Below are 25382 nucleotides of genomic sequence, written 5' to 3'. Positions count from 1 at the left end.
GAGCTTGTGAGAGCAGTAAAATTTAGAGATTTCACTCTTATTTCTTAACAGTAAAGCTTTTTAAAACTATGGCTTATGTATGCATTTTTTACAGAACCGTACAGTGGTACACACATCCTTTACCATTAAAGGATAAAATATTTAAGAATATGGCAATCATGCAACTAAAGCCTCAGACGTTGTTAGTCACCTACTTGTGCATGTCTCTTCAGCATTTCAGGCAGAAAGAGAACAAATAACAAAAGACAACTTCCTTTGGTTTAAAAAATGAAATATGTTCATCGTTGCCAATATTTTCCACAAGCAACTAGGGAAATGATTTATGCTACATGGCCCACATTTTAAAAATTTGCAACTAGCATTGAACAGTTTCTGAAATTCATGCTGTGAACTTTTCTTCGAATGTAATTCAGGGAGATTTATTATTAAATAGATATGTTTGGGAACTGTAAGTTGTAGTAATCATGGACTGTACTTCAAATTCCTAATCTTGACACAAAATCAGCTTAAACTTCATATTGGGCTGATTTATACCTAATGCTCTTCTATAGGCTAATGTGATGTATTTATTTTCAGCTTATAGGATGTTTAACTCTAAGATGGGTTGCTTGTTTTCAGCTTGTGATCCTTGAAATTATGGTGTAACATTATGTGTGAATCTAGTCACATAATTAAAAATCCATATTTAATACTATATGTGAACTCAGCCATAGAATTATTTCAAGAATAAATCAAAACAATATCAAGATCTCTTTAAATACTACAGAAAAAAATAAAAAGTATGCTATAATGAATAATAGTTTTTTCTGTTTCAGTTCTTGTGTATATTTAATATTTCATGTTATTCTATTACAATTTTGCTTAGGAATCAAGGCACAAGACGAGGCACATGATACAGGGAATTTGACAGAACCCATTTCAGTTCATTGATTTAATTTACTCAGTTCACTGAGCTGCAATTTAAACTTTCATGCTACAGTGAAAGTTGGATACACAAATACTTGGACACTTCTTTTAATCAGAAGCTTTTAAAGTATTAAGCTGCATTTCCATCATAGCATAATTACTATAATTTTTTTTTCAAAAATTACCTTAAAACAAGAAACTTCTAATGTTAAGACAGTGAATGAACTGAACATTTCATTTGGTACTATAATTAAAACCTTGATTAATCTAGGTGAAGCTTGCCATGAGACTTCTCATATGTCCTTCATGCTCCTTGTAAGGTTGGAGTAAATGTCAACACCAGACTTTCTGGCTCGATATTACATTCTTATTATAGTAACGACTCCATTGGAGGTACCACACTGAAGGACTGACCTTCATCAAAAATGGAAAGGGCAATATTGATTTGATTGCTTTGCTAAACAGAATGCAAGAACTCTTAGATTTCTCTTTGTAAACAAGTTGCTATATCTATATCTATCTATCTATCTATCTATCTATCTATCTATCTATCTATCTATCTATCTATCTATCTATCATCTATCCATCCATCCATCCATCCATCCATCCATCCATCTACCGTGTTTCTCCAACAATACGACCTCCCCCAATAGGAAGACCCAGCATGTTTTCTAGGCATAAAATGAAATTAAGCCCCCCCCCCAAATTTAGGCCTATTTTAAAACATGCAAAATGGGGGAAGGGGGGACTTGCTGTTAGGAGCGCCCACGGGCAGCAATTCCTCACCACCAGCTGCTCCTAATGGGCGATCATGGCAGAGCGCGGAGAGCTCCCTACTCCTGCCAAGCACCTTTGCGGCAGACCCAAGACCTTCAGCGCCCGCCGCTGTTGATTTCCCTTCTGCCCATGCCGCCGCCGCGTTTGGGAGCTGCCACTTCCACGTTTGGAGCACCACTGCTGTTTGGCGCACCGCTGCCGTTGAGCTGCTGCTTCTGCATTTGGAGCTGCTCTGCATTTGGAGCTGCCGCTGCGTTTGGAGCTGCCGCTTCCACATTTGGAGCGCTGCTGCTGTTTGGAGCACTGCTGCTGTTTGGAGTTGCCATGTCCGCATTTGGAGCTGCCGCCGCGTTTGGAGCTGCCGTTTCCGCTTCCGCGTTTGGAGCACTGCCGCTGTTTGGAGCACCACTGCCATTTGGAGCGCCACCGCCACTCCAAACACGGCGGCAGCTCCAAACGCGGAAGTGGCAGCTCCAAACATGACAGGTGGTGGTGCTCCAAATGGTGGCGGCACTCCAAATGGCAACGGCACTCCAAACACGGAAGCGGCAGCTCCAAATGTGGCAGCGGTGCTCCAAATGGTGGCAGCACTCCAAATGGCAGCAGCACTCCAAACATGGAAGCGGCAGCTCCAAACGTGGCGGCAGAATGGGCAGAAGGGAAAGCAACAGCGGCGGGTGCCAAAGGTCTTGGGTCTGCAGCAAAGGTGTTTGGTGGGAGTAGGGAGCTCTCTGCACTTCGCCATGATCACCTGTTAGGAGTGGCTGGTGGTGAGGCTGCCCATGGGGCGCTCTAGATGAGGATGCAAGGGGGGGGATTAAGTCACCCCCGAAAAGACAGCCTAGCTGTTTTTTCAGGGCTCAAAAAAATATAAGACCCGGCCTTATTTTATGAGAAACACGGTATCTATCTATCTATCATGAAAATTAAATAATAATACTTTAGCAGGTGTAGTATATGAAGATAATGATAGAGGAGCTATTTCCACCTTAATCTACTTCTAGCCTATCAAAACTATTTGTAAAATCACAACTCTACTGTCTGAATAATTAATTAAGTCAATGTAAAACAATATTTCAACAAGGCATGTGACAATCATGGATTTGAAATGTAATTACAATATCACAGACTGTCTGACAGCTGTTTTTTTTTTTTCATAGAGGAAGAGCGCTGCCAAATAAACTTGTAGCATATTAAAGATGGGCAAATCTACCAGATACATGTAGCATATGCCATCAAAATGGGCCCAACTTTAATATGCTACAAATCTTATAGTGTTTACTTACAGAGAGAGGGAGAATATACAGGTAGTCCTCAATTTACAAGCATTTGAAAAACCGTTTTTTTTTTTAAATTACAACGGCACTGGGAAAAAAGGACTTAAAACTGGTCCTCGTACTTATGACTGCCACAACATTTCCATAGTCATTTGATCAAAATTTGGGCATTTAGCAACCAGCATGTATTTAGAATGGTTTCAGCACACTGGGATCATTTGCAATCTTCCCAGCTGACTTCCAAAAAGCAAATCAACGGGGGAAGCTGGATTTGCTTAATGACCACATGATTCACTTAACAACTGTAGTGATTTGCTTAACAACCATGGCAAAAAAAGGGAATACAATACAACTCACGTAAGAACTGCACTGTTTGCCAATGGAAATTCTGGTCATAAGTCAAGGACTCCCTATAAAACTGTTTGATTATATCTCAGTCTGGTTCCAATTAATGATATCTAGCTTAGGTGTACACTCAATTCCCATTATTTGCTTTAGTTATGTGCAATAAAATCGTGGTGAACAATGAATTAGCAAATACTGAAAATATCAGCTGGGAATTCAAAGTTTTTATCACTCTGCCTATCTATGAATAACCACAAAAACACTGCAAGTATGGATTTTGTGGTATAAATAAATATTAGTGAGTAGTTGAATTTGCAAGTACAGAATCTGCAAATAATGAGGACAGGTTGTATTAAATTCAGTAAGTTATTAATTAGTTCTGATTAACAAACTCCACAGGTTTAAATAGGCTTCCAAGTATGACCAAGTTTGATCCAGTCTGTTGAGAATACAATTGTATACCCACTTAATGGAAAAGAATCCCCATTTGCAACAATATACTTACTAGAAAGTAAGTCCCACTGTGTATAGCAGATTTATGTCTGAGTGGACATGGATAAAATCATATTGTGCATCTTCTTTCTACATCGGCTTATCAGAAAAATGAATCCATGATAATGATTATAATGTTTAGGACTGGGCTGAAAACATGCTTTTTTTCTCTATGCATCCAAAAGTGAGCTAAAAGGTAAAACTTTTCAAATAACTATGACTACAAAAAAGAAGGCTGAAGGTTTGTTGTGTTTGCCCCATCACTCATATTTGGAGTACTTATTGTGCATTACTCTGAAAAAAATGTCATATATCATGCACAAGTACAGTATTCAAATTATTAGGTTCCAGATACCATGTCATCAGGCAAACTACATATTGTAATTTGTGTCAGACATGTCACAACACAACTGATGCATGTTACATAATCTATGTCATTTATGCAATTATATTAGCCAATTATGATTTTGTAAATACAGTATATTGCAATTAAATAGAACTTTCTCTGAGTTTTCCTCCAGAGAATCTCCCTGTCTTCCAGTTAATCAGAGAAAGAGATTCCAACTTAGTTTATTCCATGACATTCAGGGGATTTTTAAATGAATGTGATTTAAAATAAATGTAAACTATATCTTCATAAGCAGTGTATGAGATGAAATCTTGGAAATGCTTAAGATCTTGTTATTCATGGAAGCTTTTAAATAAAACCCTACTCTAATGCACTACATGAGACACTTGATCATAAGCTTTAAAGTCAAACCACTACATTTTATTTATTTATTTGTATCCTGCCTTTATTATTTTTGTAACTAACCAAGGCACTGAGCATATCTAACACACCTTCCTCTTCCTATGTGGCTTGTTGTTTGTTTTCCCTCCAACCACAACCTTGTGAATTGAGTTGGGCTGAGCCTGAGAGTCATTGATCCAGTCACCCAGCTGACTTTAATAGGACTTGAACTCATGGTCTCCTTCTTTCTAGCCTTTCTTTGCCAGATTAGCCACTAGACTACAGATGTCAAACTCGGCATGTCACGCTAGCATCACATGACATTTCGCAATGTTTTTCCCATTCGTGGAGCTGGGGTGGGCATGGTCTACGTGTGACACCTCCGGCCCATGGGATGCCAGTTTGACACCCCTGCACTAGACCAAACTGACTCACCTTTGCTGCAAATAATGCTCAAAATAACAATGCTGAGAAGAGTTACCAGGCTTTTGCTGTAGTATGTTGCTTATACCAATGATATGGCATGAGTTGTAAAAGCAATAATGTGCTCCGTGTTTTAAAATTCTTGAAAGGACAAGGGTTCCATTTCAGCATGCTGGGAAAACTCACTGTTTACTAGAACAGAATATAAACAGCCAAGACTAGCCAAGGTTAATTTATATTCAGCAGATAACTGATAAGAGGTTTCAGTAGTTGTTTAAGCAATGTTGAGAGAGTGGATTTATTAAACAAACTTTTTTCAAGGACACTGGGGATGTGTACAAAACACTGAAGTATACAGGATCTCTGCCTCTGCCTCTCTCTCTCTACACACACACACACACCAGGCATAGCAATATACAGTGTAACTGTAACTTAAAAACAACAATATTTAGGAATTACATCTAAGCTAATTGGAACATTTTTCAGAATATTGTGCTCCTGGATGTTTAGAGGTCTTGGCAAAATAGTGCCTTTTACTTCTCTATTACTAATGGTATCTTTGCTGCATTGTATTCTATTCTATCTATGGCTGGCTCAGGAATTGTGGGAGATAAAGTCCACAAGGCATAAAGGGACCATGGTTCCCCACCTTTGGTATAAACCTTGGCAACCTGTTCTATGTGACTCATCACAGAAGCTTAGAGGCCTACAGAAGGCACTAAAAGCTTCACATAGGATATGGACTTTGCACTGCTCTTAAATTAATTATACTAGCATCCAATTTGTTTGGGATCATAAATTCAAAATGCGTGCGCTTACTGATAAAATCCCAGCATGTCTCAACATTTTGTAGACTGCCTTTTCCAACATGAACCTATTCAGAAATTACCATTTTCATCTAAGGTTTTTGATTAATATGGAAACTTAGGACAAGGCCAATTCTGTAGCAGCATAAAATGAAGGGTGATTTGATTCGAAATGAAATGTTGTTTAGTTTCTAGTAGGCAGAATCTCTCCCAAACAATATACAAGAAAATATTGAAATACATTTAAAAATGGTTTTCCTATTGAAGTCAATATAAACAGCCATATATGAATATCTAATAAGCCAAGTACAAATAGCTTAGTTTAAGTTCTCATCTGACAGAATGCATAAAAACCTATTTCATCATTTAAAGGCATCATTTAATTAGATGGCTGTATAGTATGTTTTGCAAGAATCTATTGGAAAATCTTTTCCCTTACTAAGGAAATAAACTGCTGGTTTTCACATTAATCCAAGCAAATATGGTCAATGGAATTGTGAACATCAGGAAATGACCAAGCTTGCTACTGCTTGCCTAAAATGGGTTTTTTTTTTTTTTTTAAAAAAAGGAATGACAAAAAATATGAATAAAAGCAAAGAAAGGGGAAAAAAAATCTTAGAATTTCTTAATATTGTGGAAGAAGAAATGTTAACCTGAACCAGCTAAAACAAGCCTAAACTAGGTTTCTATATCGATTTACACTTACACAGAAAGTCCTAGTTTGTTTGGGAATTATTTGCCAGGGAAATGCTAATCTGTAAATTAGCTTTCTTTCAGATTAGATTTTTATTTGTTCATGTAGCTGAGGTCACAACTCTCTAAAGTTTCAAGAAGTCTTCAAATCAACTGCCATCTAATTTTCACAACTAGAGATGCTAGGAATTAAATCAGAGAAATCCTGCATATAAAAAAAGATACAAACAATATTCCTTTGAGCTGTAGTTCCTCCCTTATGTCACTTCCTTCCCCATGCTACACCATACAGTACTCCCTTATCAGTTGATCACAAAAGAAAGATGTCAGTTTATCTGTAAATGAAATCAAATTTCTTGGTCACAAACTAAAAACAGAACAAAACTCTGTGTGCTTAATTTACATTCATTTTCTATGAAGAGAACAGCAAGTTGAGAATTAATAGGGTTTGATTTTGTTTTTCTTAATCTAATGACCTAACAACTGCATGAAATTGTTTAAAATTCAAAATCTGAATCTAAAATGCAGTTGCTTCCAGGATCAGAATAGCACTTCAGAATTATAATATATGTAGACTCTCAGGCATCTCTTCATGCATTTTTTTCTAACTTCATATTCAAAAACTTCTTTGGGTCAATCTATCAATCACCCTTGGCTTTTTCTTAAAGGTGCATAGGCCATAAAATGTGCTGCACGGGAGAGATAAGCCAGTTTCACTCAAGGTATTGTTGCCACATACTTGTTCTTCCATCTGAAAGGAGGATGTGTTACCTCCTGCACACTTTTCCCATCATAAGTGACCAAACTCAGCGTGGCTGGAGGATCTGCTGCTGGCACGGCAGCCAGTCATATCAGAGAGTGCAATTTCTTCTACTGTACGCAGACTCTGGGGCCAGTCTAGTGAGTAACTCTGAAGGCATTTTTAAAGATGATGATTAAACAACATGCTAAGGGTAAAGACAAGGACAAGTAAGGGGAGGACACGGGAGGAAGGGCTGTGATGCCCTACATTTACTCAAGCCTTTGAGCAATAGAAATATAATAAATATAATCAGGCTTTGCAACCACATAAATCAAAAGTGAATGTCAGTAATACAAGGAAAAAAGCAGGCACTGTTAGTGTTTTTAAAAGAGAAATTGAAAAGGCCACATCAGAAACGTCTATTTTTGTAAGACTCTCTCTCTCTTAGAATATCTGTCTGCACATATGCATACACACCCCTTCCAAAATAGTGGTTTCCTGCTCTCAGATAAGGCCTAAAGGCACAACTGTAATTCATATCCTAATAACAGGCTACATTGAAATCGTCTTAACTCCAAAGCTAGTGGCAACTTGTATTGAACTTCAAGTGCGATCATTCAATTTGCATCAGAAAGGCATTTTTAAAGTAGGGGGAGGAGGAAAAATACAGTGGAATCTATCTATCTGTTTGTTTGTCTTCTATCTATCTATCTATCTATCTATCTATCTATCTATCTATCTATATATCTATCTATCTATCTATCTATCTATCCATCCATCTATCCATCTATCTATCTATCTATCATCCTTCATCTATCCATCCATCCATCCTTTTTAAGAGATAAACCCTACACCATAGTTAGGCCTTTATCAAAGTTTTCTTTAAGAAACAACCTCACCCAAACTGTGGCTTTCCTGAAGAATGACCCAAAACTCTGAATTTACTGTATACACCGAAAGGAACACTACTGTGGGCTGTATTCAGCATAGAGCAATTTCTCAATGTGCAGCCATAAAGCCTAAAAGTTCATTTATTTCAGTTATGCAACTTAAAAGGTGAAACTAATATGTGAGATAGACTCATTACATGCAAAGCAAGATAGTTCAAGCCGTGATTTGTCATAATTGTGATGATTATGGCTTACAGCTCATGAACACCCCAAATCCACAATCTCAGAAAATTAGAATATTACATGCAATCAATAAAACAAGGATTGTACATAGAACAATATTGGACCTCTGAAAAGTAGAAGCATGCATATGTACTCAGTACTTGGTTTGGGTCCCTTTTGCAGCAATTACTGCCTCAATGCGGCATGGCATGGAAGCTATCAGCCTGTGGCACTGCTGAGGAGTTAAGGAAGACCAGGATGCTTCAATAGCGGCCTTCAGCTCTTCTGCATTGTTCAGTCTCATGTCTCTCATCTTTCTCTTGGCAATGCCCCATAGATTCTCTATGGGGTTCAGGTGAGTTTGCTGCCCAATCAAGCACAGTAATCCCACAGTCATTGAACCAGGATTTGGTGCTTTTGGCAGGTGTGGGCAGGTGCCAAGTCCTGCTGGAAAATGAAGTCAGCATCCCCATAAAGCTCGTCTGTGGAAGGAAACATGAAGTGCTCCAAAATCTCCTGGTAGTCGGCTGCGTTGACCCTGGACTTAATGAAGCACAGTGGACCAACACCAGCAGATGACATGGCTCCCCAAATCAACACAGACTGTGGACTTCAAGCATCTTGCAGTGTGTGCCTCTCCATTCTTCCTCCAGACTCTGGGTCCTTGGTTTCCAAATGAGATGCAAAAGTTGTTCTCATCAGAAAAGAGGACTTTGGACCACTGAGCAACAGACCAGTTCTGTTTTTCTTTAGCCCAGATAAGATGCTTCTGACATTGTTTGTTTTTTAGGAGTGGCTTGACAAGAGGAATATGACATTTGAAGCCCATGTCCAGGATCCGTCTGTGTGTGGTGGCTCTTGATGCACTGACGCCAGCCTCAGTCCACTCCTTGTGAAAGTCCCCAACACTTTTGAATGGCCTTTTCCTGACAATCCTCTCCAGACTGCAGTCATCCCTGCTGCTTGTGCACCTTTTTCTTCCACACTTTTCCCTTCCACATAACTTTCTATTAATGTGCTTTGATACAGCACTTTGGGAACATCCAACTTCTTTTGCAATTACCTTTTGAGGCTTTCCCTCCTTATGGAGGGTGTCAATGATGGTTTTCTGCACAACTGTCAGGTCAGCAGTCTTTCCCATGATTGTGCTTCCTACTGAACCAGACTGAGAGACCATTTAAAGGCTCAGGAACCCTTTGCAGGTGTTATGGCTTAATTAGCTGATTAGAGTGGGACACTTTGAGCCTAGAATATTGAACCTTTTCACAATATTCTAATTTTCTGAGATTGTGGATTTGGGGTTTTCATGAGCTGTAAGCCATAATCATCACAATTATGACAAATCACGGCTTGAACTATCTTGCTTTGCATGTAATGAGTATATCTCATATATTAGTTTCACCTTTTAAGTTGCATTACTGAAATAAATGAACTTTTGCACGATATTCTAATTTTTCGAGTTTCACCTGTACACTTTGGCAGCCAACTCTGTTAGCATGCCAATTTGCATGAACTGCTTGTAATACAGTTTTAACAGAAGTTTCCTGAACTGCACATAGTTAATTGCACATGTTTATTTATAAATGTATTACTTTGTAATTAGGATGCAATGTATCTCAAAGAAGGTAGACTGTTGAATTTAAGGGAAAATCATAGCTAAAAGGAATCACAAGTTTTATGAATAAACTTACCGGTAATCTTTTCCCCAAAACACTAACTGAAATGAAAAGATAATCAATGCAACTGCAGAATATTTCCAAGATGCACCACAAGTATTTTATTAAATACTTAAATGTTGACCTGAATATAAAATCTGAGAGTTCACATCAATGTCCCCCAAAAACCTGTAACATCATTCTTATTCTAATTTTTGAAATACACACAACGTTGTAATATGTTCCATTTCTACAGTAATTCATTTTTAAAAACAAACCCAAAGAAGAGAGCAATAAAAACCAATTCATAATGAAAAACAGCTTTGAAAATTGATTTAATATTAATCACAAAATACAAGTAAGCTTATCTAAATTCCCATGTAAGCTATATATTTCCCACCATTTCTTTAAAGAGTTTGGGTTGGCAAAATCATCATTATTATTCTCCTCTAAAAAATAAAGATAAAACTGACAAATAGCAAATCTTATGATATTATGCTGAGTGATAATTTGAACCTGGGTCTTTCTTATATGTCTAACACAAGACAGTAACCCCGGAATGCCACTTCCCATAATTCTTTGCCACTGACCAATCTGATTGAGTCTGAAGAAGAACTGAATCTATCATGTTTCAAGGCTCCTGGATTGCCTATCATTATTTATTCACTTATTAGAATTAAATCCTACTTTTTTTCCTCTAGTTCTCTCTTCATTTTATCTATACAAGAACCCTGTGAAGGAGAGTAAGCTGAGAGAAAGTGAAGTCAATGGACTGTCAATACATGTTGGTTACCAAGCAACCAAATTGTGACCATATGACTGCAGGGATACAATGAAGGCCACAACTTCAAGGACAACTGTAAATCTCCTTTTACAGCAATGTCATAACTCTAAATGGTTGCTGAATGAGTAGTTGGTAAATGAGGACTATTTGTATATTAAGCTATGTTGGGAACCCCCAAAATGTGTGACATCTCTCATATGTGGATGGTGCTTATTTGACTACAAAAAAACTCCCTTCACTTCTAGGGGCTGGTGGTTTTGGCTTCCAGTTAATCAGCTATTATCTTCTAAGCCTTTTTCTGAACTGGCAGGGTTGTTTTTTTTAATGAGTGTCTTTTATTTTTACAGGCTATTTTGTTTTATTCCATACCATAAACAATTCTGCAATTTTATTATTGACAGTAAAGAATTGAGCAAACTGTAGTTCTACAGACATCCAGAAGCCTTCTTTTTAATTGATGCCTTTGATAACATTTATTCAGAGAGTTCTTTCTTTTTGAATTGTAAGATAAGGGCACTAGTTAAAATCTAAAACATTGAGTTCATTTTAAAAAGTAACAGGATTTTCACTGACCTATATTTTCAAAGTCAGTATTTTAAAAAGAGTGTATTCGTTGGTGGAAGAAAAAATAATATTGCATTAAAAAAGATATTCAATTTTTGGACTCCAGCCCATATCACAAATATTACTTTTTTTTTGTTATCTTCCCGCTGTAAGTGGTTTTACTGCATTCTTTTGTCAGAAGCATTTCAACAAAAATATCCAATCCAGAAAGAAAAAAAGAAGAGCATGATCTAACAAGTAACACATCTTTTTAAAAAACAAAATCCCCTCTTTGAATAATAGATTAACCCCATTCAGCTCCCTAAAGGAAGTCTTTCTTTCATGGCAACTGTGTTTTGCTGACTAAGAATTATTTTTAAAATATTGCCCAAAACTAAAACATTGTGAAGAAAAATAAACTGTAATCCAAGGTCTGTGGCCACTTTGTACTGTCACTTGCTAGTACGTGTGTAGCATTTAGGTTAATGAACAAACTAATGAGCTGCTTTCCAAATACTCTTTCCTCTTAACTCCACCCAAAATTATCTGCTTCGTGACTATTTCCGATCATGCACGTCTTGCAACTAACATTCTTACAATCCGCCGACTTGTAGTGATTATTTTTGCTGAAACTATTGCCAAAATAAAACATGCTGAGCTCCGGTTAACCATTAATACATTTTTTCCTACCACTCACCTTAGCTTCTGCTCAGGTAACTCCTGAAGACCCAGGCTATCTGGGCGATCCCGTCTTCTCCTGTATAGACCTGAATGAGATAATTCTTTCAACTGCAACGTAGTCATTCCGCTCTCTCCTGTTCACCCCTCAGAAAAGTTTCTGCTGAATGGCAGCCCAGCTGCCAAGATGCTTGGGAAAAGTTCGTGGAGCAGTGTGGCTAGCACACCTGCACAGACCAGCACTAGAACTCACTTTACACAGGCAGTTGCTGAGCAGCTTCCTGTTTCTCATAGGTACACACCCTCCAGAAGAGCACTGCGTTTCCTTTTAACAGCAAGTCTCCTATCTAAGGGATGCTCGGAGGGTAAGCTGAGGGCAACTGTTTTGAACCTAGAACAAATGCAAATCAGGCCATTAACTGTGCTAGAAGGCTGCTGCAAACCAGCTAAGCTAGCAGCAGCAAAATGTTTTCAATTCTACTTCTGCCTCTCACAATCAGACAAAAATCTCAACCAACTAAACTGTCACCCTACCTTGAATTGCAAGAAAAAGAAACATGGGAGCACTTTATTGATCTACGGAAGCTTGAAGTCTGGCATGTATTGATCTGATCCATCAAAATTGAAGCATAGTGTAATTGAGTTTGGAATGAATTGATCTGATCAGCTAAAATAGAAGCAAAGGATAATGAAAGGGAATGAATGGATAAAAATTAACTTTTTCTTCAACATTCCTTCAAAATGCAAAATAACAACAAAAAATGAAGCCAAATTGGGAGGTGGGTAGAGGACAACTTTGTCAATGTCATCTGGTTCTGCTTAGCAGCATCAAAAGTTGACCTCAGGAGACTATGGAAACTAGAAAGAAATAAAATGGTTTCCTGCCAAAGAAACCGATAGAGATTTCCAAGTCATTTAACACTAAAACAGAGAACCGGCGTTTCCTATTTTCAATAAGATACAAATTGGCTAAAATTGAGTCCAAAATTTAAAAGTAACATTGTACCACTATCAAAATGCAGAAACAAAATTATTTCCAGCCCTCATGTTATAAGATAATGGATGATCTTTAAGGTGCCACAGGATGGGATGTTATTATTATTTTTAAATAATATTTTTTTTAAAAAAAAATGATTTATAAAACTTAGGGTTTTATTCAAAGGATTTCTACAAATCAATCTAGACCCAATCTCGGTCACCAACCTTTTGGACCTCAAGGACCACCAAACTCATAATTTTAAATCCCAGGGACCACTAACCGGTTCTGTGGGCGTGGCCTAATTTGTGGTTGTGGCTTGGTGGTCATGTGACTGGCTGGGCATGGCTTGTATGTAAATATTATAAATATTTATATAAATATTGATTTTTTTATAAAAAAATAGCAACTTTTATCCAAAATCAGGCAAAGCAGGCAGGAAGATTGAGTTGCTCACAGAATCATTCAATGATCTATCTATCTGCCACCGGCTACCTGAGTCTGTCACATAAAATTTGCTTGTCATGAGTCTGCACTGAATAATAGAACCTTCAGTCCTAAGGGAGGTTCAGCTGTGCTTAAAAGCAGAGCGAAGATCTAAAGACTAGCTAGAAAGCAAGAAATGCCACCATTTCCAGCTTTCTCGCTAATCTAAATCTCCCGGCACAGTAGAACAGATGATGGTTGTGGGGAAAAAAAAGAAAAATTGCAATTTAGCAGGCAAGTTTGCTGGATAAGGAGTGAATGGGTGGGGAGGGTTCCCGCGGGCAATGTGGGCGGCGCAGCCTTGTGTTTCTGCGCAGCCTGGATTAATTGCTTTAGTGGGGTGCTCTGGGGGTGAGATTTCTCTGTGGCCCACCAAAATTTTCTCATGGCCCACCAGTTGGCGACTGCTGTTTTGGAGAACTATTCAGTCATATACGAACATAAGAGCAGCTCTGGTGGGACAAATCAAAGGTCTGTTTAATCCTACATTTGGTTTCATTAAGAGTCCAGTTGTCTTTAGGAGTCCTGCATTTGGTTTCATTAAGAGTCCAGTTGTCTTTAGGAGTCCTCAAAGACAACATGAAGAGTATGATTCCCCCCCCCTTTTTTTTTTGCACAATTGGCATTTCCAAAGTGAACTCCTGATGAACATGTAACTTCTATCCAGATTTTAATGGCCATGGACAGATTTATCCTAAATAAAAATACCTTATTTTTTTTAAATCATTAAAAAGAAAGAAAATCCATTAATATATTTTATAGCAACAAACATCCACATGTTGATTAACCATGAACAGCTATGAAATCATAAAGGTTAGATTTTATCATTTTTCTGTGACCTGGAGGGGGGAAAATCACTTAAACACTAAACACTGAATTTACCCACATATGAGTAAGTCCAGTGACATCTAGTGGTTAAATTCCATTTGACACTATCCACAAAACATATCTTGCCTTTCTTGCACAAGAACAGTTATATCTTTTTATTTCAAGTTCATTTAAAAAAAACCAACTGGCTCAATGAGTTACTAAGAACAGAACTCAAGAGAAATGTCATAGAGCACCTTTACTGCAAAAACAGAGAATACTTAGCCCATATTCTTCTATAATTTATGATGTTATAATTTTAAAAGCGCTAATTATATTCCTTGAGAGTCTGTAGATAATAAATCAAGAATAAAACCTGTTGGGAGTAAAACTGACCACAATCTTTTTGTTTTAATAATAGTATTTATTATTAAAGCCGAATCACATAATGCAAATTCTAATTGTTTTGAATGACTGTGCCAAGTATGAGATCAACACGTTTCTAATTGTAACCATCAAATATAGTTGGGTCATAGTTAAATTCAAAGTTGCAGTGTAGCTCGGGAAATAATTTATAGAAACGTCCAGGTACAAAATGAAAAAGAAATTATGAAAAGAACCTTGGGGGAAATTCCTGTTACTAAGATAATTTTCATCTAGCACAATTTATAAAGTAAATAATATTCATAAATCTTTTGTTTTTGGCAACTGGGACTTGTGTGTGCATACACCCACACGCTTCTCTAAGACTTCATAGGAACTGAAAACATGCTGGTGCTGTCAAATCAGAACTATCTTCACAGTGCAATAACATTTGTTAGATTTTGTCTTAGCAAAACTCCCTGTAAACCATGGTGCATGACCTACTGTTAGGTATGAACTAACAATGACCTATTCCCACGAATTCTGTCCAAAACAAAGCAGACCTCCTGCTTTCCCTACTTCTACAAAACATGACTATGTAATTAAAGTTATGACTATCTCTACATTATCTACATGCTCTTCCGCTCAAGATTTAGGCATGGAAAATTCCCCTCCCCTTCCTTCGTCTTCTTGGGTCTGAAACGTAACTACAGTGGGGAAAAAAGAAAAGAAAAGATGGCAGCTGCAGTTGAAGCCTCAGCCCCCTTTTTACTCCCATTTCTCACGGACACTACTAATATGATCGGAAATACTTATCAAACAAAACCATATTCAGAGAAAAAAGCTGGCAGAATTTTTTTTTTTAGAAGACTGCAAACACTGTTCATGGAGAGAAGCATTGTTTTATCCACTTTATAGACTCATGGCAAGGGGTCTCTGCCCAGTTCCGTTTTCCCTATGCCTAAGCAAACAACGACTATCAAATCTATGGGCTGAGTCTACACCAAGCAATGTATGACAGTTCCTCATTTAGAAAATGTATAGTCTGATATACAGTAGTTAACTGACCATTTTAAGGAAAGTCTTAGCAATTTGTGGCAGTCTGCAAATATTTTCATCAGAAGGCTTGTTTAAGAAGGGGTTAGGTTGGAAACAGCAGTCCCTAAATGGCGTATGGAAAATAAAAGTTGTTTCTGATTGTGAGGCCATCTCAAATCTTTCTTTTGGAACCTGGAACAGCTTTATTGGTTTCCAACGGATATTCACAGAAAGCTGATTCACTCTTTGTGCTAGGTATATAGAAGATGATTAACTGCAACTGGAGAGACCAAGATTCCTGTCTCATTTGATGGCGATACCTGCCAGCTGAGTGAATCAATGATTCTCCCTCTGCACAGCCAACCTCAATGGTGGGTTAATAAATTGAGATACACTTCTATGTATGAGACAAGGCAGAATATGCACATAAATAAATAAGCTTTCTTCACTGCGATTTACAGAATAATCCACAACTGGCTGATTCAGACAATATTAGGAAAGTTGAAACTGTACTGACCACTTTATCACTTAGTACAGTATGTGAATCCAATAAATAATTAAAGCTTTATTTAATAGTAAAGTTATAGGAACAGAACATACACGGCATACTATAAGAAATTGTTTCTCTTTCAATAAGCATATCAACAGAACTACTCTTATGTGCTTAATTATAAAATGACTTTTAAAATGCATTTTAAATTGCACTGTTTTGTTTTCCTTCTTTTTTACTGTCCAGTGTGAATAGTCTTTCCCTCTTCTTCAATAGCTTCTCTTCCAAAATTCTCTTCCTTTAAGGTTATTTCCCTTTCAGGAAGTTGCTAATTAACTCTTGCATTTAATGGCAGCAAATGAAACAAGTATCCCATTGCAATCATTTAAAGACAATTTAATGCATGTTTCTCAAAATAGCAACATAGATCAAGAAATGCTAAAAAAAACTGATCAAGTACATTGATAGAGTTTTCAATATATTCTTTAAATTAATAAAAAAAGTCCAACTAATCCAAAACTGAATAATTTTTCATTTTCAGGATAAATATTTCATATTGACACAAATCCATGACTCCCTCTTCTCTTATTACCGGCAGTTTTAGTTGTCTTCCTGGACTTCTTACATGGAAGTCTCTCTTCGTTACTTTCAACACTACATTCTTTAATAATTTTTAGAATTTTTATTCAACCAACCAGAGGAAATGGGAAAAATAAGATCATTTCATTTCTGCTGAAACATTACCTCCAGTTCCTGAGCTATTTCCATTCAGGTTATTAAGTATTTCTGTATAATATTCCAGAATTGGCATTTTGTCTCTTTCTTCCCTCTATCCTCTTTCCTGTCCTCCCACTTAGATTGTGCCGAAAGGCAAGGACTGTCTTGCTTTACTGGTTTTAAATAAGCTGCCCTGGGTGCCTGTTTTAGCTGAAGTAAAATGCTTTAGATCAGGGGTCTCCAACCTTGGCCACTTGAAGTTCTCCAGGCTTCAAGTGGCCAAGGTTGGAGACCCCTGCTTTAGATGGATATGCAGGTAATGTGATTTCAGCTGACCCTTCATCACAGTGGAAATGATAACTTGGACGGTATAGTTTTTGTTTTTAGTCCTCTTCTGCTTTTCCTTTAGGCCCAGACAATGGCAATTCATGGAAAAAAGAAAGAAGCTCAAGGAAGGAGACATGCTTGAAGACGATAGGAAAGTGGTCACATCGCTAGACTTCCCGTTATAAAATATGTTCCTATTTTTTTTGCCCCAAGATGGTAGGGGTGGAGCAGCCCCAACTGGCAAGCTCCACTCAGGGCTTGTTTTATTTGGCTTGCAACAATTGTTTTCTGGTCTCTTTCATAATATTGTTGATTTATCTTCTTTTATTCCCATATTTTACTTATCATACAAATCTACAATTTTGCTCTGTGGCATGTAAGTTCCTGGTACATCGGGCAAGAATAAACAGAGAACCAGCCCTGGAACTCTGAAACCGGCCAAGGTAGTGTAACAATTTAAGATTAACCAATTCTTGATTAGAAAAAGACTCCTACTGAAATCCCAGTCTCCTGAAATTCAGTGAATTCAGCTCGTTTCTTGTCAGACTATATAAATCACATTTTACTAAAAATTTCAATGGGAAGAATCATTTGCTTGGTAATTATTCAAAGCGCTTAGGTATTAATGAAAATAAGATGGAACCTTAGTAGCTTTTCGTACAAGAGCCTTGATTTAATTACAAGTGTTTTGCCCTGCATTAGAGATTATATGGTGATACGCTAAGGTGTGAAACCACATTCTGTTTTTTTAAACAGTAATGAGAATAACAATGCCTTTTCAAGCAAGGCGTATTCAGAGCACAACAGTGTCAGCAAGGTGTAATGAAGCTCAATGTTTTCCCCACACTGGATCATATTTTCAAGTGACTCCTTCATGCATGGTTTAGACTGAAAGCTGACACTAAGACAATATGTTTTGTAGCCAGGAACAGAGATATTTATCAATATAAAACAGCTAAAATTAAAAGTGAATGAAATAATGACATGTTATAAAATTATACAAAAATGAATTATTTGCTTATTTTTTAAATTTAATTTTAACAAGATTAATCAATATATACTGTATATATGTATGTATGTAAGTATTAATGCATTAGTGGTGACAGTGTAGTCATAGTACTAACATAAGAAAAAAAAAAGAAAAGCATTGCCTTTTCATGTCTATACAATAAATCTTTTAAACTTCCCTATGCAGAAAAGGTCCACAATTCTTGATATCTTAGGTGAGTCTAAATATTGGAGATATAACCAAGAAAAATATATGCATTGTGGGTAAACAGTGAGCAACAATCCTGTGGCTTTCCCTCTTTGCTTGCGATAATACTTCCTAATGCCATGGTAAGTTTTGCAACATCTCCCTCTGCTGATAGAACAGCTATTACGTTTCATGGCAACATGAACCACACAAAACTGTGTACATATTACACAGTTCAATGCTTCAACCCACACTCTCTTTAGGTCCCTTTTTATTTTCACTGATCTATAACATTTGATTTTCTATGATTCTCAATTAAAGTTCATTTCATATGTATCCGGTTAGTTTCAATTCTCACCCTAAAGCTTTCTTATAGTTCTAGAATCTACTTTATACAGAGGATTGATTGATTGGTTTATGTGTTGTCAAGTCAGTGTGAACTCTTAGCAACAACGTAATTTTTTTTCAGTAATATAGTGAATATCTTTCCACTTTTGCAGAAAATTGATTTTAACTATGGTAAGAAGAATACTTATTTCTGGATTTCAGGGAAAGGAGACGGGGTAAATTTGCTGTTCCCCCTCTTTACCCATGGATTTCTTGAATTTCTCTTCAAACCTCAAACACAATGAAATTGGAAAATTTACATTCACAACAGTTTACAGCATTAGTCAACTTGCAAATATTATTGATTAAATAAGTAAGTTTGGAACTGTTGTATCTTTGTAGAAGGCACTAGTCAGAGAAAGCTATAAAAAGAATTAAAAGCCTTTCTTGTGAAAAAAAAAATCAGTCATGTGGCCATCTGTAAAAATATATTTACAGATATATTTACAAGAAATAGAGAAGAATTATTTTCAACAATAAAGAAATAACAGATTAGTTGATCTAGGGGACCAAAAAAGATTAGAAGTGACTAGATTGCACTGTTCCAATATCTAAGAGGTGGCTACAAAGAAGAGGTGGTCAACCTATTCTGAAGGCAGGAGGAAGGCAGAACAAGAGGCAATGGATATAAACTAATCAAGCAGAGAACCAACCTAGAACTAAAGAGAAACTTCCTAACATTGGATCAATTAACCAGTGGAACAACTTGCCTCCAGAAGTTGCAGGTGCTCCAACACTGGAGGTTTTTAAGAAGAGATTGGACAAGCATTTGTCTGAAGTGATGTAGGGTTTCCTGCTCAAGTGGAGGGGTTGGGCTAGAAGACCTTCAAAATCTCTTCCAACTCTGTAATTCTATCAGTTGCATTTCTGCCCCTTTGCAATGTGTAAAGAACAGAATATTTATCCCTCTCTTCACCAGAGTATAAAGGAAGGATATAAATCATTAACAACTACCATCATGCTTCTCTTAAAATTTATTCACTTTTTTTGAATTGCTATTGCCTTAAAACACGGAGGAAATAATAGACTACTTTAGGCTACGCCTGATTATCAAGTTATTTGCTTCAAAATATTACATGCAAATGTAACCATAATATAAGATTACTTCAGATACTATTACATAAAAGCTGAAACGAACTTACATATAATCCTTAACTTATGACCATTTGTTTAACAACCACTGAAAGTTACAACAATGCTGAAAAAAAGGACTAACGACCAGTCCTCATACTTAGGACCATCGCAGCATCCCTGCAGTCACATGATCAAAATTTAGGCACTCGGCAACCATTTATGCCAGTCCTGGGGTAACATGATAATCATTTGCAATCTTCCCAGGGAGCAGGTAAAGTCAACAGGGAACAAACGGTGACTCACTTTAACGACCACAGCAAAAGGTCATAAAATTGGGCACAACTCACTTAACAACCATATCACTTAGCGACAGAAGTTCCAGGTTGAGGACTACCTGTAATGTAATGTGACTCTGCCAAGTAAAAAGATATTGTCTAAACTTTTCCTGTGCTTGTAATAGCTTTGAAATGATTTTACTAATTAAAATAATTTAAATACAGGAAAATTAGCATCCATATGTGCATATGTTTTTTTTAAAAAGTCTTTAAGAAACAAAGACTCCCTCTTTTCTATTCCTTCCGTTCTAAAACTAGCCAGCAAACCAGCTCTGCTTTCCCATAAGAGTAAAAGCGGCTACTTTAGCCTACTTTAGCCTCTCTCTTGATTCTTCTTGTGAGGAATCAGAAGTACTGTACAATAGCTGCAATAAGGAATCCAGTCCATAAGAGTATTTGCTGCTTGTCAGAGAATCCCTGAGTTGGAAAACAAGGGACCATTGAGTACAATCCATTTCTTAGTTCGGTAATCCAAGTTAAAACCATCACAACAAATGACTACCTAGCTTCCAGTTGAGCACATCATACCAAAGAATACCCAGCTGCAGTTCTTCAGGAGGGCCTCTGTACACTGTCTGTCTGCCTATCCATTTATCTACACAGAATTCTCCAGCCAGCTATGGGAGCTATTCTGGGAATTGAAGTCCAGAAGTCTTAAAGTTGCCAAGAGTGGGGACCTCTGGTATATACATACATAAACACACACACACACACACACACACACACACACACAGACAGTCTGCAGATGTTAAGTAACATTCCAAGAGGCATAATTAAGAACACAAGATCAAGAGCACGACTGAAGGCAATACCGTCAGATATAAAGAGTTTAATTGCAGTAACTTCTCACTTCTCTGGAAATGTCTAGATTTCCACATATATATATATTTGAAACAATAAGACAAAGCATTAAGGTGAAGCAGAGGAATTTAGCTTCTTTAGAAACAACAATACAGGAAAGTGCCAATACTCACACAGTATTATTGGTCAGTTGACAAAAGATCTAATGAATAAATTTGATCCGTACATTGCTTTAGGCTAAGCATTCAGCATTGACAGAACTTCCTCCTGGTCATTGCTGAAAGAGGTGATAAAAGCCAATGTGACTTTGCAAACCACTTCCCATTATTTTTCATACCAAACTTAACTTAAAAGGAAATGAACAAAGGCTCAAACTCTCTGACTGCATCAATATCTTTTTCAATTACAATTAAAAAAAAAATTGGCACAAGGATGTTCTTTAAAAAAAAAAACATTTCTTACTCAAAAGTTAATCTTCCCTCTCCCCTTTATTCCAAAAATATATCTCAAAACATGACATAATCTCAGACATGAGAGCCTCATGTACTTCAACCATTTGAGTTCCATGAAGGTGATGGATACAAATATGATACGTAAATCTAGGGCCTCAAGGCCAGACTTTGGAAGAAAAACAGTCTCTATCTAGACCACGGGTGTCCAACCTTGGTAACTTTAAGACTTGTGGACTTCAACTCCCAGAATTCCTCAGCCAGCTTTGCTGGCTGAGGAATTCTGGGAGTTGAAGTCCACAAGTCTTAAAGTTGCCAAGGTTGGACACCCGTGGTCTAGACAGAGGTGGAAAAAGTTCTTAAAGCCAACAGTATAACTAAAGGACAGGAAAAGTCCTGCAATGCAACTATCTACTACTTTTACAAATGAATTTGATTCTTTTTCTCCTATTATCACTTCTCCAAATTGCTGCCATTAAGAGGGGTGGGACGGAGGTGCCCAAAATGCATGGGACATGTTCCACAATCAGGAGGGAATGGAGAAAAATTGGATGAAATTTCAACGTGGCTGTAACTTGACTTGATGCCAGTATTCCTTGAGGAGGGATTAAGAAATTTAAAAGTTCCTGGAGAAAATTGTAGCATTCTGGAATTAGGGGAACATTGGGAAATGGTCAGCATCAAGGCCGGATGCTTGATGGCTTGAAATAATTACTAAGTGGAAGCAGATATTGAGTTTATTATAAGGGACCTTGGCCTTGGATTAAAAGCCAGGGCAATTGTCTTGATTATGTTATGGATAACAATTAAAGTACTGTTCTAAGGAGGTAATTAACCTCTCCATCTCCACATTGAACTGTGGATGGTAGACTAAGCACAGGTGGACCTTTGCATTTAAAGCTGAAATATCCCCTTCAAAAACATGCCTTAAATCAGGAGTGTCCAACCTTAGTGACTTTAAGACTTGTGGATTTCAAACTCCCAGAATTCCCCAGTCAGCCATGCCAGGAATTGAAGTTCAGAGGTCTTAAAGGGGCCAAGGTTAGACACCTCTGTCTTAAATTGGGGACTTCTGTCAAAAAGGTTATTTCCTTCTGAAAATTTGTTGAATGAATAGAATAGATGAACTGTTTCAGAAAAGCAATGGAAGTCATGATGGAATGAAATGGCTTAATAAAATAAACTGCCATAAGAAAGGTATCCAGACTCCTGACATGGTTATGTCATTACTATATAAAGTCCACAAAACTCTTTCCTATGGCACTTACAGATTATATGAATAGAATAGAATAGAATAGAATAGAATAGAATAGAATAGAATAGAATAGAATAGAATAGAATTCTTTATTGGCCAAGTGTGTTTGGACACACAAGGAATTTGTTTTGGTGCAAATCAAATCATACTAGGAAACATAATAAGAAGTGATCAAATCAAATCAAAATATACTAGTAAACAGTCAATTAAAAAAAAAAACAATAAGGATACAAGCAACAAAATTACTTTACCAAAGATTCACTAACTATCTAGAGCAATAAGAACAAATACCTTGACCTTCCTCAAATATTTCAATTGATGCTATAACCTGATATTCTTTTAGATTATTTGAGCAATTAAAAAACACAATTTTAAAATAAATATATATATATGCTGTGTATATTCAGGTTTTGCTGCTACAGATTCTACAGAACAAAGTGACTGTAGCACTCCCTTTGAACTCCCTACATATTACATTGCTGTTATATTTACCTTAATCAAATTACACTTCTTTGTAATTGTTATATATTATGATTTTAAAATGTTTTGAAGATTATTTTCCAGGAGACTAGAAATATGGAACTTTTTTTTTTTAAAAAAAGGCTTTCATCTAAACTTTGTATAACCTGCTGTCACTGTTGTTCAGGGAACATAAGCATACGTGGAATTGTGTAGGTGAAAGACATGCATCTTTAGTTCTTTTGTCTGAAGGCAAGGACTGGAATTGTAAAAATATCCAGGGTTTAAAATCTGAAATATCTCAAATTAAAAACAATTCATGGGAAGATTTAACTATATGCTTAGACATATCCTAGGTAATTGAAGAATGGAGCTTACGAGCTTAACGCCTGTATTTCTTTGGTGCCATTTCAACAAACATGTTTGACAGTCACATTTATATTCGGCATGCTTTGGCTACAAACCAGCAGCTCATTATAGATGAAAACTGTATTTTTCTGCAAGAATATTGTGTAAGGCTTCAGAAGCTAACCACAGTAGAAGACAGGAAATATGGAATGTTGATTCATGATGACACTGGCATTTTCTGTGTCTTAAAAGGACATTTTTTGATAAGATTTAACTCAGGAGCAACTGTGAAATTTTCCTCATCTGTTTTTCAAATTATAGTGCCTCAAAACGATTTTTGCAGCTTGAGCTAGAAAACATTCAAGCAATACAAAAGTCAGTGCAAAGTCCAACTGACTAAATTGTGCTCTCCTGGCAAAACAAACAAAAATACAAGGCATCCTGGGTTTGCCATCCTGGTTTAAGAGGTGAAGCACTATTTTTATATACATATTTAAACAACAATACTCTCAGTAAAATTAAAAGAATACAACAGAAAACATCAGAAAACAAGCTTCTGACAAAAATAAACAGATATCTCCCAAAATGCAAATCCTATAATACAATCAAATCCATCTTCAAGAGAAGATCACAGAAAATGAATGTTGGAAAAAATAAGCTATGATCCACTGGGGTAAAGACATCTAGCCTGTTTCTTTTGCACTGGGACTTTCTGTAGCAAAATCAGCATGAAGAAGTCCTACAGATTCCTTCTTTGGCTCTAGAAGTCAGTTTGAATTTGTAATTATAGACAAAGCTCTGGGCTAGGTAGGAACCATCTACTATTGCAACCCTATTCATGAAGTCATATATCTGATTCTATCAACAAAAACCCTTAAGTTTAATGCATGCACAATTCATTTAACAGAGTTGACTCAGTTGCTCCATCTCAGAGAAATCCTATCCTTATTCCCCCCACCCTGCCTCCCCCAGAAAGAGGTGTGACATGGTCAAATGCTCTTTGAATCAGATTTATTTAATTTGATTCAAGGAATTGCTGATGTTCTTCTAACATTTTCACAAGACCATTTGCAAGAATTGCAATATAAAAAAATACTGCATGGAGCAGGGGTCTCCAACCTTGGCAACTTTGAGCCTGGAGGACTTCAACTTCCAGAATTCCCCAGCTTAAAGTTGCCAAGGTTGGAGACCCCTGATATCAAGGAAGGATTTTTATGATTGGAATAGGAACTTCTAGCAAACTGAATGGGGCAACCCACCACAGCCATCTCACTATGGCCAACTCGCAACAAGACAACTCACTGCAGGACAATTCAGCAATTCAATTTAATTATTTAAAATATTTTAAAAATTATCTTAATTTTTGATATTCACATTTCATTTTCTCCCTCCTTGGCGTCCTTTCTTTAATTATTCTATTCCACCATTTCTTTTGATAGTAGTGTAAGTCTTGTTCCCTGGCGTTTCTACCTCCTGTGTACCTTATGGTAAAAGACCACACAACATGAGACATCTTACTTCTACACATACTTTTTATTATCTACAGAAGTTATCAAGACTTCCATAAGCTAGTCTGATCAGTGTGAGTGGTAAAACTAGCTCACACGAATGTTGGCTTCTTCTGTACATTTGTTAAAGATCGTCCGATTTTGGAAAATAAATTCTAATACAAAGATATTCTTTGTGTGTATGTGAAAAAAGAATCTTTCATCAGTCATAGGTGCTGATTTTTTCAGCTTTGTAAATAAAAAATTAAAAAGTATAAAGAGACAGAGCTCAAAGATTATTAAAAGGCAAGAAATAGATGTGTGTTGTGTCTACAAGTTTACAAAATGGAAATTTGAGTGTAAACCTGAATAAATCACGCCAAGTGCCCAAATAAATGCATTAATTTTTGTAAACAGAAGCAAAA

General features: G+C 36.8%; 1 protein-coding gene across 6 annotated transcripts in view; it reads right to left on the bottom strand.

The window, feature by feature from the left end:
* The window catches only part of LIMS1 (LIM zinc finger domain containing 1), an 82618-nt gene that overhangs the window by 29774 nt on the left and 27462 nt on the right, over positions 1–25382 (bottom strand). The window contains exon 1 of one of the 6 annotated variants that reach the window (XM_087967219.1): positions 21133–21225. The exons of 2 other annotated variants lie outside the window; for them this stretch is intronic. Coding sequence is in view for 2 of the 4 variants with exons in the window: in XM_087967215.1 (XP_087823341.1) it covers positions 11983–12089 (107 nt within the window). In the remaining 2 variants the exon portion in view is untranslated. Of the gene's footprint in view, positions 1–11982; positions 12373–21132; positions 21226–25382 lie in introns of those variants that run through there. 3 more of the 6 variants (XM_087967218.1, XM_087967215.1, XM_087967214.1) reach the window with 3 other exon arrangements.

The sequence above is a fragment of the Notechis scutatus genome, chromosome 5 (assembly GCF_049901735.1).
Source record: "Notechis scutatus isolate UNSWTSFEM ecotype Mainland chromosome 5, rNotScu1.2, whole genome shotgun sequence".
Classification (NCBI taxonomy): domain Eukaryota; kingdom Metazoa; phylum Chordata; class Lepidosauria; order Squamata; family Elapidae; genus Notechis; species Notechis scutatus.
Note: the sequence above shows the minus strand (reverse complement) of the source record. Positions and strands in the feature narration are given on the sequence as shown.